Source organism: Eretmochelys imbricata, chromosome 4 (assembly GCF_965152235.1).
Source record: "Eretmochelys imbricata isolate rEreImb1 chromosome 4, rEreImb1.hap1, whole genome shotgun sequence".
Classification (NCBI taxonomy): Eukaryota; Metazoa; Chordata; order Testudines; family Cheloniidae; genus Eretmochelys; species Eretmochelys imbricata.
In genome coordinates, this window is record NC_135575.1 from 15,037,518 (window position 1) to 15,055,602 (window position 18,085).

The 18,085-nt window shown below is 37.0% G+C and overlaps 1 protein-coding gene across 2 annotated transcripts in view; it reads left to right on the forward strand.

Annotated features, from left to right (window-relative positions):
- Window positions 1–18,085, forward strand: part of ANKRD17 (ankyrin repeat domain 17) — a 130,167-nt gene that overhangs the window by 85,177 nt on the left and 26,905 nt on the right. For both annotated transcript variants that reach the window (XM_077814889.1, XM_077814887.1), the window contains 8 exons: window positions 269–396; window positions 1,045–1,188; window positions 2,124–2,226; window positions 3,790–4,545; window positions 12,188–12,336; window positions 14,699–14,810; window positions 15,038–15,183; window positions 15,583–15,725. In XM_077814889.1, the coding sequence (XP_077671015.1) occupies window positions 269–396; window positions 1,045–1,188; window positions 2,124–2,226; window positions 3,790–4,545; window positions 12,188–12,336; window positions 14,699–14,810; window positions 15,038–15,183; window positions 15,583–15,725 (1,681 nt within the window). The remainder of the gene's footprint in view (window positions 1–268; window positions 397–1,044; window positions 1,189–2,123; window positions 2,227–3,789; window positions 4,546–12,187; window positions 12,337–14,698; window positions 14,811–15,037; window positions 15,184–15,582; window positions 15,726–18,085) is intronic.

Consider the following 18,085-nt stretch of genomic DNA (forward strand, 5'->3'; position numbering starts at 1 on the left):
TAACTTCATATTGTCAAATTTGCTGAATACAGTACTATATTATGTAATAGTGCGTCTTTTCCTAACATTTCTGGCCATCAAATACATTTGAAGTTGATTTATGCATTTAATTATTTTTAAAGCTGCTGTTTCATATTAGTCTAATATATGTGGAATTAAGTATTGATTCCAGAACGGGAATGGGTTAAAGACAAGTGTTACAGTTCATCTTTTTGTGAAGTGATTTCTTCTCCCACCATCCTTCTTTCTTCCCCCTCCTGCACTGAAGGAGCAAATGTGAATAGGACCACAGCTAACAATGATCATACAGTATTGTCGCTGGCCTGTGCTGGAGGTCACTTGGCAGTTGTGGAATTACTGCTAGCTCATGGAGCTGATCCTACACACCGACTGAAAGCAAGTATTTTTAGCATTTGTATGTTTTCCTTGTCTTCTGAACTAATCTTATGGTTACTGTTTCAAATAAATGCAAGGACTGGCTAAATAAACTGACATACTTGTAATGAAAGTTTATAGCAATCACTCTCAAAATTATAAATGTGGATAGTGCTAAATGAAATCCTTATCATCCAAGAGAAGCCGTGCCAAAAAGGGCTTGTCTACACCACCGCCTAAGTTGATGTTAGTTGCATCTCTCAGGGGTGTGAAAAACCACCCCCTTGAGCAATGTAACTTACATCAACTTAGATGCTCTCCCGCTAACCTACTTCCACCTCTCATTGTGGTGGAGTAATTATGTCAACGGGAGAGCGCTCTCCCATCGACGCAGTGTGTCTTCACCAGACGTGATAAATCGGCGCAGCTGAATCGGTGCAGCGGCTCTGATTTAGCGTGGTAGTGAAGGCAAGCCCTAAACGTATTAGCCACAGGAAGTCATGAATTCTTGCACCAAGAAATTAGACTGAACTTGCTATGTAATTCTCATAGTTTCATAATGTTAATGCCTTTGTGTTTAAAGATACGCTTGTAGAAATGTAAAATTAAAATAATTTAAGTTTCTCATACACATGGTTTTCTAAAGTAGTGTGCTACTTTTCTCTTTAGGATGGTTCAACTATGTTGATAGAGGCAGCTAAAGGTGGTCATACTAGCGTGGTTTGCTACCTGCTGGATTATCCAAATAACTTGCTTTCTGCTCCTGCACCTGATGCCACCCAGCTGACCCCACCATCCCATGATTTAAATAGGGTAAGATTCAAGAGCTAATACAGGGTTTTATTTCATTTTTCTGTGTGTTCATACTTAGTTTGCTGAAAGTTAAGGTACTAAAATATGCACTAAAGTTATGAAAAATATCTGGAAACATAGGTTTAGCACATTTTGTAGGTTACTAGATGAGCTTTTTTGAAAAGATGCTACAATTTGAAGTGCAAACTGAAAATCCTTTGGTAGCGGTACTGGGTAATTCTTTGCCTTTTTCCTCTTGATCTGTCAATTTTACTGAAAAACAATGAGGAAGAAAATCTCAACAGTCGAAAACACTTGAGTAAGAAGTGCTCTTTTAACCTTCATTTGCAGCCAACTGTGGCTTAAATTTGCACTGCAGATTTATTATGGGTTACCATGTTCATGATGATGAAATTGTTAGAATGTTTGTTGTTTATACTAAGGCCATGTCTGCACTCCCCCTTATGTCAACAAAACTTATATCGCTCAGGCGTGTGAAAAAGCTCACCCCAAGCGACATATTTTTAATCGGCATAAGTGCTCGTGTGCACAGTGCTATGTCGGCGGGAGAGCGTCTCCTGCCAACGTAGCTACTTCTGATCATTTAGGTGGTTTTATGATGTCTACAGAGAGCTCTCTCCTGTTGGCATAGAGTGGCTGCATGAGTGATTTTACAGCGGCACAGCTGTATCAGTACGGCTATGCCACTGTAAGCTTGCTAGTGTAGACATGGCCTAAGAATGTGAAGTGCTTAGGACCCATATGAATAATAGTCTGGAACTGTTAACAACTATTGGCACTGAACTCAACATTTCAAAAGGTGTTATATCAAATACTGTTTGTTATGCATGCCACTTTTGTAACAGTGACCATTTGTTAATATTTATTGAAGTATAACATCTCATTAAGCATACAGGACGAAAAGAAATGTAATCTATTAGTGTCCAATGTTTTAGGCTCCTCGTGTACCAGTGCAGGCACTGCCCATGGTCGTCCCACCCCAGGAGCCTGACAAACCCCCTGCCAATGTCGCCACAACCCTTCCCATCAGAAATAAAGGTCAGTTGTAGCTTTGCAGCTTACTTTAAACATCCTATCTAGGTAGAAGATGTAGGGTTGCTTTCAATTTTATTTTAGTTGACAAGTTCCTGCAGACAATAATCGTTTCTGGAATCAGTCAAGGGAATTAATTTAATTTTTGTAAGGACTGTTTTCACCCACATTAAAGACAAAATATCCATCTAACTTCTTTAAATTGGAATTTTTCAAGAAATGTGCCTCTCTAAAAATCTTACATAATGTGTGGTTTTGCTAGATTAATGTGAAATGTCAGTTGTCAACCAGTATCAAATACTTAAAACTTCGAAAGAATTGTCATTGATCACAGTTAGCAGTAATATTGTAGCTGGTTTGGAATTTACATCTCCTTAAGATAGTAGTCTAGGTACAGATTTGACTATATTTAAAAGCAGAATTTCTTGATTTTGTGCTGTAAAATGTGACTCGGGTCCCCTTTGCAAAGTAGTTGAACTCAGTGTAAATTTGGTAGCCATTTTTGAAACATTATGTAAAAGTGCAGCAAAAATTTTATAGATAAAGGATCTCCAGAATATTTTTTCTATCAAGGACCACCAGTAGGTCATGTGTATGTGTGTATAATAAAATATATACTGTGTATATGCTTGTAATACTTTACAATTTAAGTTCTGCTGGAAGAAAATGGGTCCTTCCACAGTTAGAAATACTGTGTTTTAATTTCCCTTCCATTCTGAACCATTAATCACTTTTCCTTATAACATTTAGATGGTATAGTGTTGGCTTAATCACTGTGGACTTGTTCACTATAAATCGGTTGGACTACACAGAGCACTGTCCTTTCTTACGTGAAGACTGAATTCTTTCCCTCTCCTGATTAGGGAGTTGGGTTGAACGTACGCAAATTCATGTCTTCTGTGTGGAACACCTAAACACGATAACTGTCCAATCAGAACATATTAGTTTGTATTTTAATGCCTTAATATTGGGTCTAGTACTGAATGTCAAGCTGATATAGCTGGACTCCCAGTGTGAAGGGATTAAATATTCCTAATTAGATTAGCACCTTTTTAAATCTGCCAAGTCAGATTTACAAAGCTAATTCTTCAAACAAAAACCCTACCCATCAAATAAGTTTGGCTTGGTTTCTTGGCTTTTTCCATGCATTTATGACTTGATACCATCTCAAAACACAAAACAACAGGTCTAGGGATAGTATCTCCTTCCCTTTCTTTTTTGTATATCTAATTATGCCACTTGCATACCACACATCTTGAGGCAATCATTTTCTTGTCACAGACATGTAACTATTGTTGGAACAAATACCTTAAAAATTTAAAAAACTGTTCTACATTATGTATAGTAATCCACTGTTAAATTTGCAGGCTAACCTCTGAATTAATATTTATCATAACGTGCAAGATATGGTTTTCTTCATAAGGGTCTTACTGTACACTTTCACCTTCTATGGGTACAGTACCTTGGTGCCTAACTGTTGGCCATTAAATGTCCAAACAGTAGCTCTGTAATGAGGATGCCATTCATGTGCACTTCCATTGGTTCTGAGGGGGTTTCTTTTTCACACAGCTGCTTCTAAACAAAAGTCCAGCAGCCATTTGCCAGCAAACAACCAGGATGTACAGGGTTACATCACCAATCAGTCTCCAGAGAGCATTGTAGAAGAGGCTCAGGGCAAGTTAACAGAGCTTGAGCAGAGGATAAAAGAAGCCATAGAAAAAAATGCTCAACTGCAGTCCTTGGAATTGGCACATGCTGATCAGCTTACCAAGGAGAAGATTGAGGAATTGAACAAAACGAGAGAGGAACAAATTCAGAAGAAACAAAAGATTTTGGAGGAACTGCAGAAAGTAGAGCGAGAGTTACAACTGAAAACGCAGCAGCAGCTAAAAAAGCAATATCTAGAGGTTAAAGCGCAAAGAATTCAGCTTCAGCAGCAGCAGCAACAGCAGTCTTGCCAGCATCTGGGACTACTGACTCCTGTTGGGGTTGGAGAACAACTTTCAGAGGGGGACTATGCACGATTACAGCAGGTGGACCCCATCTTGCTCAAGGATGATCCTCCGCAAACTGCTGCGCAGATGGGCTTTGCACCTATTCAGCCTCTGGCGATGCCACAAGCTTTGCCTCTGGCAACAGGTTCCCTACCTCCAGGGTCCATCGCAAATCTTACAGAACTGCAAGGTGTTATAGTTGGACAGCCAGTGTTGGGCCAAGCACAGCTGGCAGGGCTGGGGCAAGGAATTCTGACAGAAACTCAGCAAGGGTTAATGGTAGCCAGCCCTGCTCAGACCCTCAATGACACGCTGGATGACATCATGGCAGGTGGGTTTAAATTGTTATGAGCAGGTATAATTTATGATTTGCTTACAGCTAGTAGAGGGTATATCAACTTGCTTTTTCTTTTCGTTTGGTTTGGTTTGGTTTGGTTTTGTTCTAACTACCATAACAATGAACGATTTTGGTATACTGATCTGTGTCCTTAGGGCTTTAGAATAATAGTTCAGTATAAGTAGTCTTAAGTAAACATTTTTAGTTTGAAGGATTGACCTCCCGTTTGAGGTTTTGCTACCCATTGCCCGTTTGACAGGTTGGTATGCTGTATGTGCAAAATGCCATCTTATTTTGCATAGTTGCTTTGGCCATAGTTGAAACGATGATACTGTTACAGCCCATTTCTAGATGTGGAGCACCACATTGTTCTTCAGTGTTCGTTAAGAAATAGATTTAATATTTGGAATAGGTCTTCTATCAAATAGTGTACTCCAAGCAAGACCATCTGAAATAGACCTTCTGCATTTGATTGTAGAATTAGAACTGCTATATTTAAACTTAAATTATTTAGGAATTGAGCCATAAGTAGGAATAAATTTTAAATAAACCTATATGTATTGTTAAGAAATACACAGATTAAAATTGCTTTACCTTTATCTATGCAAACAAATTTAAATTTTTCAAAACTTGTCTGAGAATAATCCAGTATTAAGACATTTCATACACATTAGATTTTTCTTGAAGGAGGACTAAACAGGGCACTAAGAATAAAATAGGGTTTAGATACAACCTGAAGTATAGAAGGCTAGCAGTGCTGATTTCCTTATAGGATGTTCTGCATCCTAATTACATTTCGTTTGCTGCTCCCCTTGTTAATTACACAACTTGTCAGTGAAATACTAGTTTTCAATCTATTCCTTTATTACAGTAAACCTGTGTATCCCTTGAATCTTTTAAATTACCTTGTGGGAGGTCAGCATATATTAAAACTTTATTATAAGTACAGCTCTATTAATCTTAAATTAAGAAAAATATTAATTACATGGTGCTAATTACCATGGCATGCCATTTGAGAAGCATGTCAGTGGCGGTAATCTAGGATATCTCAGTTTACAGGAGTAAAGTTATATTGTATCAACATATTGCAGAAATGACAGTAGCATTATCATGTAGGGAAGTGAAGAAACAGTATTTGGGGAATTTTTTTTTTTAAATATTCAAGCTAAAATGTTCAAACCTGGGTGCCTAAAATTAGGCTCCAAAATAGTGGCTTGATCGTCAGAATGGCGGAGCCCTCTCAAATTCCACTGAGGTCAATAGGAGTTACAGGAGCCCAGCACCTTTTGAAAATCTGTGTGCTGTTTAGGAGCTTAATTTAGGCATCCAGGTTTGAAAATATCAGTAGGCAAAAGTTAAACTGAACATTCAAGAGACAATTTCTCTCCTGTCCTGATGAGAAAATGGAGCTGTGAAGATTTCCCTTATTTGGATATACTGGGATACCTAATACCAGCTGGTGCATCTGTCAGATAAAATGGTTACAACTTTTAAGCAGTAATTACACCTACTGAATTTAAATAGAACTTAAATTTAGTTTACATTTTTAAATATATTATGATATATAATTACATGTAACACCATTTAAATATTGAGGATTCATTATTCTGTTTTGGGGGCGCACTATCTGAACACTTCCTTTATGAAAGGCTAGATTTATTTACAATTTACATCTGAATCAAATATTTTTCACGTTCTTAGGTCCTAATTCTACAAACTGTGTGTTTGCAACGTACAATGAAATCTGAGAGTTGCATGTGTGGAAGGTTTTCAGGATTAGTCTGAGTTGGTATAAATTAAATTTCAGATTACTAAACCACTAATGTAAAAAGAACCCATTTTTATATGGTGCATGTAGTGCAAATAGGTAAACTTCAAAAATGCTGTACAATTTAAATTGCAAAGTCTGATTTCAAGCTGCCACAATACTGGAGATGAATTTGGCTCAATACAATACTCGGCAAACTAGAATATATTTGCAGTGTACCCCATAGATTTCATGGTGTCTCTCCATGGAATGTTTGACTTACTAAGACTCAGGGATGGTGTCACTTGAGTTACACCAGAAATTAATTTGGCTCACCATGTCTGGGACGTTCGTCTGATCAAATGGAAAGTCACCAGTTTTTCACCTTGATTACTTACGTTTGAACCAGCTGAAAATGGAACTACTTTTATAATTTCAACTGATAAAGACATTTAAAATTTCCCCTTTTTGAATGAGAAATTAAAATTAAGGTAGCAATGGAAAAAATCAGAGGTACCCACAGCTATTGATGGCAGTTGTTGGGTCTTCAGCATTTCTCAGGAGTAGACTAGAAATAACAGAATATGTAGTCAATTTTTAAAATGACAAATGTAAAACACAATGTATTTGAAAATTTAGTTTTTACTTGTCTACTAGGACCTGAGGTCAGGGTTCTTGTTCATCCTGCAAGAGTTTGACAAGGCAAGGAAGGACACCTCCCTGCTTCCTCTTGAGATGTTGATGTTATTATCTCTCATGTTGTTGTGATGAATCTTGAGTTCAGATCCTGATGAATAAGAATCACTTCAGTTTACTTATAAATAAACACATTTTAGGTATTAAGGCTATATATGCAATCTATTAATTCATTAGCATGTAAATACTATAAATGTATATTTTTAATAAGCATTTCAGTTTCAGTCAGTACCTCTTTAATTTGTTATACCTTCTCCCTGCCTTCTGCTATTGGGAGATGTTTGCTGTACTTCTGCTCTCTTCTTCTGCTATTGGGAGATTTCTTGCAGTTTTCCGTATTGAGGGTTGCCTTCAACACCTTTGAAAAGAGAAGCAAATAAACACATTGTACAGTCAAGGGTTTCAAAACACTTTACAAACAATAAATGTAAGCTTCACAAAACATCCGTATGAGATCATTAAGTTGCATTTACAGTTCACAAATGGCTAAATTGGGTCATAGGAAACATTAAATGACTTGACAAATGCTACACAGTAAGTACAGACTCTAGATTGGACTAGTTTGTCAAAATCCTGAGATTTGTTGTAACTTCTAGAAATGCTCCTGGAAGTATGTACTTCCATGGGAAAGAGCAAATTACTGCCATAGCATTTTAATTTATACTATCAGTATTATATATAATATACAGATATCTGTATTATTCTTGGTGTGTATTGATGGCGTGCTCTGAGAGTTGCTGCGTAAAGGAACAGTAAACACAACTTAATTACATTTTTTATTGGTCCATTGACTAAAAGGTATGGACTTCCTGCAGGAAAAGAAATGTATGTAATGTGATCTGTTTTACCTTTTATGCTGGTAAACTGCATGAAAAAGCCCCTGAAAAGAACTAATATAAATGTAAAATAAGGAACATTGACGTGTTATGGATTCTCAGGCTCCATGTGATAGATCTGTTAATATTTAGGAGTGGTATTATATTTGCCAATTCATAGTCACAACATGCCTTCTAGTTACTATTTCAGGGCATATAGTGACCTATGTAATTGTGTGCACAGATCCATAAAAATGTATTCTAGGAACATCTTTTTTTTAATCTTAAATTCAGAAAACTTGACTCTTCTACTAGAATATTTGGAAAAACCTGAAATGCAAAAAACCAAATTCGTCACATTAAGATCTTAAACAATTTTAAAATCCATTTGAGAAAAAGCAAATGAAAATCTGGCTGTCAGTCTCACATCTCAAATTAAAGCAGTGCAGCACGAAAGAATGCCTCAACCTTTGCAAGGGACGTTCACTGCACAAGAATAGCATTGTGTGCCCAGTAAGAGAACACCACTAAAAAAATTGCTAATGTTCAGCGTAGTGTAAAAAATTTCAAAACTTTGAAGAAACTGAATGAATAATATGATCATTCTTATGACACAAAGAGAGTCCCCATTCTTGCTAAATTAAAAAAGCGCATAGTATTATCCCCTGAGTCAAGAGGGACAATTATATTAGCTATTTAAAGAAATAAACATTGACATTTCTCAAATATGAGCATGTGTTCCTTTTTAAAATGTCAGGCTTACCTTCCGAATGAACTATTTGATAAGAGCCTATTGCTCTAAAACAGATTTTTATCTTACACAACCTTCAGTCTACTTACTTATACTTGTGAACTTTTTTCTTTTTTACTTCTCTCCTGCAATATTTGGAGTACTTATTTTACAAGTGTACAACTTGGTGTTTTTGTGGGGAAAACATGTAAACTGTAAGGAACATCCCTTTAAGTCCAGAGGAAATCTAAGATCTGGAAAAGGAGTCCAATGTAAAGATTAGTTAAGTAGACCTCCTAATGGCAGTACACAGGAAAATCAAATATAAAAATTGAAATACTGCAGTGCCTTCAGTCTTCATGGCAAATAAAATTGTCAAGAGCACCAAGAGCTGCTTTCAAAAGTGATTAAGAACCTAACTCATTAACTTTCAAAGTAACTTTTGAAAATCAGATTTAATGCTTTTGAAAATTTAATCCTACATCTCAACAGGAGAAAGAAGTGTGTGTGGCCTTCCAGTAGATGTTCACCTAAGTAGTGAAACAGATACCTTTACTTTACCACATCACAGTCAGAAAATTTAAAAAAAGAAGAGGTGTGGGTAGGGAATTCATTTTGTTTCGCTTGCTTATGATGACAGAATGTGCCCTGATGTTGTTAAAACTCTTCATTAAAATAGTTAATTTAAAAATATTTCTTAACTTTACTAAAGTGGGCCAAGTACTCATGTTACTGCTGGGAAGATAGTATGAAGACATTGTAGTTTATTGAATGCTTCTTAGTCTTTGTTAGAACACTTTAGATGAAACGATTTTTGTTGGTTGCCTTTGGGGTATGCACTTGAATGACCATTTCAACCTGATCAGGAGCTTTCCCGGCACCTAGATTACCACCCTCATGATTGTTAGACCTAAAAATTTAACACATTTACCTTTTGCTTCATTTAGTAAATGTACTGTACAGCTATGAACCATATATTTTTCTCAGTTAGTTATTGCTGCAGCAGATTTAAAATAATAATGTAAGAATTGTAAACTGATGTGTGTACTGTGTTAGCATGCGTATAAACCGTTCATTTATGAACTCTATCGTGAAGTTTCTTGTGGGAAGAGGGGTGTTGGTTTTTCTAAAAAAAAAAAAAAAAAAAAAAAAAATTCTCACTGCAGCAACAATAGTGTGAAAAATGGTACATGGCTTAAATTAAAAACAATTTAATATAATAATTCTCAACATCAGCCAATTTGTAGGCCTAACAACCTTGGTGGTGTCAGTTGTAATAGCTAACATGCCTTTTTTCTTGTAGTGGGTCACAATACTAACTTCTTATGTCTTTGAAGATTTCATAACTTGGAACTGTTTTTTTTTTAAGAGGAAATTATGGTTCTTAATGACCCTTTAAAAACTTTTATGGTATTACATTCAGCATTGGAAACTTTCTTGTTCTGGTGTGTGGATTACTCACTTCTCATTGATTCCCATCACCTTGCAGCAAGCTTGAGTACTCGGTCTCTTGTAACTTTACGCTGTACCCCCCCCCCCCCAAGTGCCACTGGGCAAAAAAGATCGTTCATTTATAAAATGTTGATATGGTGGGAATCAAACCTTTTTCCAAGCTGTCTTTTAACTTTAGGAATTAAAATACTTTGCGCTGCTTGAGAAGTTCTGTTTTTTAAATCCATAAAAGGCAGTAAATTCAGAGTTCAGGGTTCTTGTTTTGCTGGCTTTTAGAAAAACTTCGGTATCTGACCCACATGTGCTGTGATACAATGAACAAAGAATGGAGCAAGAGATCTAACTCTGAATTTCCTGGTTTTTGTTCTAAATCAAACCTCAGCTATTCTTTTTTTACGGAACATCTTGATATAACAGGGATAATGAACCTGAGCTGCTTTTAAGTGTGTTATTTTTTTAAAGACTCCTGGTGAACATGAATACCTTGGGCTGAAACCTTTGGATATGATGTTCCCTGAACTAGAATTCCCTGAAACCACAACTCGTGTTGATATTATCTTTAATTTGAAATCAGTCATATGGTGCACCTCAACTTTGGGCCAAATTATCTTGAGTTCAAATCTTGTGCCAGTAATTGAGTCCATACCCAGTGATAACTTTGTAATGAAGTACTATGGGAGACTGATTTCCTCTTCATTAAAGATGCCCGTTGCCATTCTTTAGCTATTTAGGTGAAAGTTAAAGAACTATTAACTGGATGGCTTTGGGATTGGCACAGACTTCCACCTCTAATTCATGAGTAAAGGTTGGTTTGATAGTGAACAGAAGTCATTATTATCTGGTAAGATTGTTCATTGGGTCTGTATGGAATAAGTTGTGGCTTCCATTTGTTTCTATCATAATTGACATTTGCTGTCTCCCTTGTTGGCAGTTTCAGCAAGAAGGCCAAGAATTGAGTTAGTACAGAGATTAAACATTGGCCTCTTTGGACTGAGGCTCAGTCAGGTTGGTGGGATGCTGTGGCGAAAGTTGCATTACTGCTGCCCACAATGTTACTGCTGAATAAAGGACTTCAGTATGCAGGGCTGGTGATCAAGCACTTTTCCCAATTATTAAGCCCACTTCAAAGACCAAATTTTAAAACGTTAGAAACTTTAAGAGTAGGGGTTACTATATATTCCTGCATAGCTGCTCCATTGTATGTAGTAAAGGAACACTATCAATTTGAAAAATGCATTTCTCTAAATTTTGTGATTACGGGAGCTACAAATAACTCTTATGATTATTCGAAAAATATACTTGAATTTTTTTCCAAATCCTTTACTTTGTGCATTTGACAGCACTTTGTATATCCTCCTTTTCATAGCTCTCTTATATAATCAGTGAGATTCTAAAGACCCTCACTAACATCAAAAAGGAGAACAGAAAAATCCATTAATTCTTTTAAAAATGTATACACAGAACATATTATTTTAAAGGATGCTTTACCAGAAACTGGAAGATCTTGACTGCAAAAGGTTCTTTAGGAAAATATTGCATTCAAAATGCTAATAATGCCATTTTGATATGATATAGCAAAAATAGTATTTATTGATGGTTTTCTTTTTACTTTGCCAGAACTTTTAATCTATACCATTGGCAAAATGATTTTTATAAAAATGTTCATCTTTTTCCCCCCATGTAACATAGTTGTTTATATTTGGTCAATTCTGACTGATCAGGAGCTTCCACACGATCACTGTTGCTATTTTGCATTAGTGCCTTGTGATTGGAATATGAACTCGAGGACCCGTAGTTAGCCAAAATATATAGCTGTAAGTACCTAATTATTCTGACTGTGCTCCAGTCTCCTTTTAATGGCATGGAATTTTTGAGTCAGTTAATCATATACCTCTTTGAATAAAGTGTCTGATCAGAAAAAGTGCTATTTTTTTTTCTAAAAGTGGCTTTCAGAAAGTGCCGCAAACCTAATATTCACACATTTCTCATACTGTCTATTTCTTAAACTAGTTTTTAAGTTGTCCGAGTTCTTAAGGCCAACGAATTAGAGGTTTAAACGTGATATATTTTCAAAATACAATAATTTATAAAGAAACATTCAAGATTTTTCTGGTATTTCATTGTTCACTTATTGTGATGTTACAGATCTGAAGAATAAATTTTACTTTTACTAAATGTAGTCATTCTGTTTAACAGCAGTGAGTGGAAGAGCATCTGCAATGTCAAACACTCCTACCCATAGCATTGCAACTTCTGTCTCCCAACCTCAGACGCCAGCTCCAAGTCCTATCATTTCTCCTTCAGCCATGCTACCGATCTACCCTGCCATAGATATTGATGCACAGGTAAGCCTGAAATCAGTGCAGCATAATTGTGGTGAAGGTATTTGCTTCTACATAATGAATGAGTCACAATCAGTAAACAATTCTGATTTATATTTAGTTGCATTCTAGATTTCGTGGAATATAAAATCCTGCATAATCCAACAGGACAATTACAATGTGTTCTCATCTGGGCCTCAGAACAGGTGGGAAAAAAGGAGGCATTTTGTTCAATGACTGATCATTTAGTTTTCACTTTCTCTTGTTTGTGTGATACTAAGTGATAAATTTTCTGATAAAATATCCTTGCAGTTATCTAACAGATATTTGACTCTTATCCCAAGATATTTTTCATCAGCTTTCTGCCAGTCAGCAGGCAAAATAACTCTTCACAACCCGTCAGCCTGGCTCCTAGGTTGGCAGGGTTAGTGCAAATCAACATAACAGTGTCTGTGTAACCATTGGGATCCGTTGCTAACATTGTGCTAACTCTGTGGCATTCCCAGTACTTGCTAGCTTGGGTAACAGAAGACAGAACTTGGTTCCAAACTTTAGTTCTCTCTGCCCTATGCTGCATTGTTCTGCTACATGTCAGTCAGGAACTGTTTTTTTTTCTAATGTCTTAGAAGGTTTTGCTGTCAGAGTAGAAGTTAAAAAAGAGAGAGAGAGAGGGATGGCTGCTGCCTTTTATAAAGTGTTCCATCTAAAAGTCTGTCACAATCTCAGTAAAAGATTGCATCAAACACTACAGCTTTTGTTTTTTTTGGCACATATACACCGAATGTGAATATGTTGAATAAGCTGATAATTCTTTAACCAGGCACTGGGAGAATTTGATGAAACATACATCACTCCACCATATGGGCCTGACAGGTAATGTCGTCATCATGAATGAGTGCATCATACCAAGATGGTAGATAATTAGAAATAACAGGAAATATAGAAGTGGTTACTTGGAGACAGTGGATGCATTCTACAAAAATCAGAAAATTTTAAAAGCAGGAGCACGGAAAATTTAAATTTTAAAAGAACTGCTTTTAATCCTGCTCCCTTGCTCACATAACCTACTTAGTTTACCAGTGATCAAAATTTAGGGTAATTTGTAAGCTCATTCTGTAGCATTATTAATAAGGCAGTGGTTCTGTAATTCTAGCAGTTGATGGACTTTCTCATAAGAGTTATCACTTAACCTCATTGCAGGGCTCAGAATGTTTCCTGGGGACCAGAGTTTGAGAAATATTGCAATAAAGGATTTGTTTTTCAGTGAAAAGTAGTTGATTTGAAGAAATGAAAGTCTTCACAATGTGTCAGTACTTTGAGTCTGGCTGCACAGCTTACTTCACCTCTCCTTGCTCCCAGGATTGCAGTTGTTTAGTGTAATGTTTTAAGCTGAACTAAAAATGTCAACAGTTGTGGATGGCACATTTCTGGGAAGTGTCAACTTTTTGAGTTCTTACCTTCCTATTAATAAGGAAACATAGGAATTTTTTGTGCTGAATTAAAGACATTTGGGCCAAGATTTCACTCTTGGTTGGGGGAAATGGAGGAGGGCAATTTAAAGCCTCTCAAGTCATCCTTTTTCTGGGCCTTAAAATCAAGGAAACCTCCCACACGCCAAAAAAAGTTACAGGGACCTTCATAGGCCTGGATTTCAAAAACGTAAATACAAAATTTGAAACATTTGTTTTTTAATTTTTCAAGCACTAGGCCTAGCTAATCCATTCTCTTATTAACTAGAAATCAAAATCGACTTGCCTGTCAACTTTATGCTTATTCTTTTTGTCAAACACTTACTTCAACCCTCACGTTTCCCTTCCCAACCTTTCTATTATGTTTATCAATAATGTTAGCACTGCTCCAGAAATAAATCCTGCCAATTCATTTGTGCTCCCTCTGTTGGCTTTCCAGCTGCTAAGGCCTAATGCTGTAGTTCCTTCAGAATTACTAGCTATAAGGATGAGAATGAATTTTTATTTGTAGATTTGCTATAGGGGATAAAAATTAAAAATCAAATCCATGCATTTCTTAGACAGCAACAATTTGTAATGCATATTGTATTTTGAGTGTAAATTGCAGGACTGGCATTATGACCTTTAAAGATTAAACAGTTCAGCAGAAAATATGATTTATCACAGTTGTTGAAGATGCTTATTAAAAGCCCTGTTTAAAGAGCTGACTTTAGAAGCTTAACATCTAATTTGAGGAAGATTATAGTTAGTTTCGCAAGAAAAAATGTCTAGAGTTATTGAAAACATTTCTTGGGCTTTTAAAAGATTTGTCTTGTAAAGGAGGTACATTTAAATCTTCATGCAGTAATGACCATGGAATTTTAAAATGAAGGAAAATGTATTTTGCTATTTTGAAATGTGTAATTTTTTTCTTTTAGACGGAGAGTAATCATGACACAGCATTGACACTTGCATGTGCTGGTGGCCATGAAGAATTAGTACAAACACTGCTAGAGAGAGGCGCTAATATTGAGCATCGGGACAAAAAAGGTAGGAATCTCAGTATATTGGTGTATGTGGGTTCCATTTAGAATGAACTCCAGTATCTTACAATGCAGCAAAACAATTATATGCTTAGAACCTGGTATTACTTATGCTTTTACATTTATTTTAGACTTTATTCATGGTGACCCAACTTTCTTTTTATTGCTATAACTAAAGTTGTTAATGATTTTAAAATAGATGGAGATAATCAAACATTCTTTATTCTGTTTCAGGATTTACTCCGCTTATTTTGGCTGCAACAGCTGGTCATGTTGGTGTTGTCGAAATCTTGTTGGACAATGGTGCAGATATTGAAGCCCAGTCTGAGAGAACCAAGGACACGCCGTTGTCTTTGGCTTGTTCAGGGGGAAGACAAGAGGTGAAGTGAAATTTACCCATGTATAAAGGCACCCTTACTGTAGAAGCAGGTTGCAAGTTACATGGTTTAGATTAAGAGCAAATTTATTTTCCTTAGTGTGGGAGACAAAGATGCCTAGACTTCCACAGCGCCCCAACTTTGTATTTTATTAACATTTTTTAATTTTATTGCCATGAAATTTAGGAGAAATAATTGCAACCATAATCTTGTTTTCTGAGGGTAGGGGCATGGTGTTGAAGAGTTCAAGTTCTTTCTTTTAAAAAGGATTGCTTGCAAAACAGAGACCTGTTTTTTCTAGACACATCTTTTTGGTGTATTCATACGTTTAGAACATTTTCTCCAGTTAGGCTTTCAATTTTAAGGAGAGAATCAAAAGTAATTTATTTTGTAACATTGCAGGTGGTGGAGCTGCTGCTAGCTCGAGGGGCAAACAAAGAGCACAGGAACGTTTCTGATTACACACCTCTAAGTCTAGCTGCTTCTGGTGGCTATGTGAACATCATCAAAATCCTACTCAGTGCTGGTGCAGAAATCAATTCTAGGCAAGTTCTCTTTTTCATCCCTACTCCCCTGCTTTTATAGTTGCTTGTTAAATCTAAAATAAAAGTTCACTTGGTGACTGTATGAAAGAAAAACTCATTCCTCGAGCGTTTAATCCTGATACAGTATTTAAAGAAATATATAGTCTTCCTAGTCATTGGTTTAGTTTTTGCCCAGTTTTAGACCAGAACAGTTCAAGTATGCTTTTTGAAGACCCAGACCAATTTAACTCCCATTCCTTTCTGCCCCTTCCTTCAAGCGACTCTCCATGTTTTTGCTACCAAACTTATAGCACTCCTTTCTGGGTTATGGTGAAAATCCTCCTACTGACTTGGATCAGTCTGCTAGTTGAGTATAGATACTTTTGAAACAAGAAACAATCACTCACGAAGACATAGCATCTCCTTTCTCTTATTTTCCTCTCCCCCCCATCCCCCCTTCTCTTTCTCCAGGCCAGGTACCAAAAGTGTACACCGTTTTATTTTTAAAGCTATTTTATATATTAAGGTTTTTCTAATAGTTTTAGCATGTAAGTACCATTGCTATGTCTGACCTTATTTCTGTTTGCAGCCATATTGCTATAGCATGACTTTGTCTGGGACACTGATCAAAGGAGACAATTATCAAAGCTTTAAAGCAGGATGGGAAATTGCTCATAATAGAAATTTTTAAAAATATAAACAGTACCATTTTTCTTTCACAAAGATTTATAGTAGTTAGTCTCAAATATCGAGCTCCCATGCTTTGTGTCATAAAGTCACTTTCTCTCCCATACTGAGGCCCACAGTTCTGTTCCAGTGAGTCTTCATCCTACTTGTAGCATTGGAGGGTGGAACAAGGTCTGCCATTCACTGGCAGGAAGTGTTGTATGGCCCAGCCTCTGGAGACCCCAGACAGTTCTCCTTCTGCCTTCAGAGCTTCAGGCAAGGGGGTCAATGTGAGTCATGAGTTAGCCTGGGATACCGGAGCCATGGGTTCTATTCCTGGTGCTGATGCTGCTGGGTGACCTCTGTCAACACTTCACTTTTTTGTGCCTCTAAGGTGGGGTTAATGATGCTTGCCTACAAGGCAGGTCAGTAACTCCAGACATTCCTGCTGCAGAGGAGAAACTGAAACCATGACCACAAAGAGATGCTTAGTTCAGCCCCAGAATAATTAGAGCTGTCAAGCAGAATCCGGCTGGCCAAAATATATATGAACTCAGTGCCTGGTACTCCTGCTCATCTTCATGGAGTATGGCATGGCAACTAAATTCAGAAAGACCAAGCTACCCTGGTCTTTACTTCCTTCTTCGTGGATAGATATTTTTGTGTTTTGTGCAGTCAGGAATCAGGCCTACTGCAGAAAGTCTCTCTGGGACATGGGTTGCCTCAGGACATCCAGCCCCCTTTCCCTGATCAGCGGAAAAGGTCCGCTCCACGCTGCTAACCTGAAGAGATTTCCCATGTGAGGTACACAAAAACATAATTGACATTCAAATGTAGTGGTCTAGGGACCATGGCACTTCACGTGGCCACACTATCCTGTTTTAGAATTCCAGCATTCTATAGAAACATAGTACTATACCTTTCATATGGTTTAAAATAGTCCTTCAGATAGCTCCAGACTTATATAAACACAGTATACCATCTTGTGAATCAAATGGACACTTTATGCGTTAGCATCCTATGTTAAATGGGCAGAAAACCACAGAATATTTCAGTGGTGACTAATGTGGTGTTTTTGTATGGGGTCTTCAAAGCAAAAAGTGTTTATCACTAATGTCGGAGTACTCTTCCTGAAGAGCGGTAGAGGCCTCATGGCCAGATAAATCATGTATCTCATGAGGAGATCTCCTAGGGGGCCACATGGTCATCAGTTAGTATGTCCTTACAGGTTTCCAAATTGAATGCTTGCTCTTTTGAGAGAAAGGTGCTCCAAATTTTAGTCTCTCTGGTAGTAGAGAATGGCCTTAATAATAGATTTCTGGAGTTGTAACATCACTTTCTCCCTCCCTAGATGTACACAGTGATTAAAATCAGTATAACAAACCTGTGGACCTTCATATGAGAGAATGTATCCATCCTTACCTGAAAACTGCTTTTCTCTGAGTAATAAGATCAACAGATATGGCCTACCTTTGGCAGGTTTTCAGTAACATGCTGAGAAGTGTGATATGGCTTTTGGGTCAGTCAGTACATTTCAAAGTTTATGCTCTGCAGTACATTACTGTAATAATCATCTTGAGTTAGCAGGGCTGGTTCTGCTTCCAGTGCTGCAGGGAGATTAGAGAAAGGAAACTTTCAGGTTTAGTATGGATACACTTTTTTTCTATTTTGAGCTGCATTTCTGCTAATACTAATAAGCTCAGAATTACCAACGG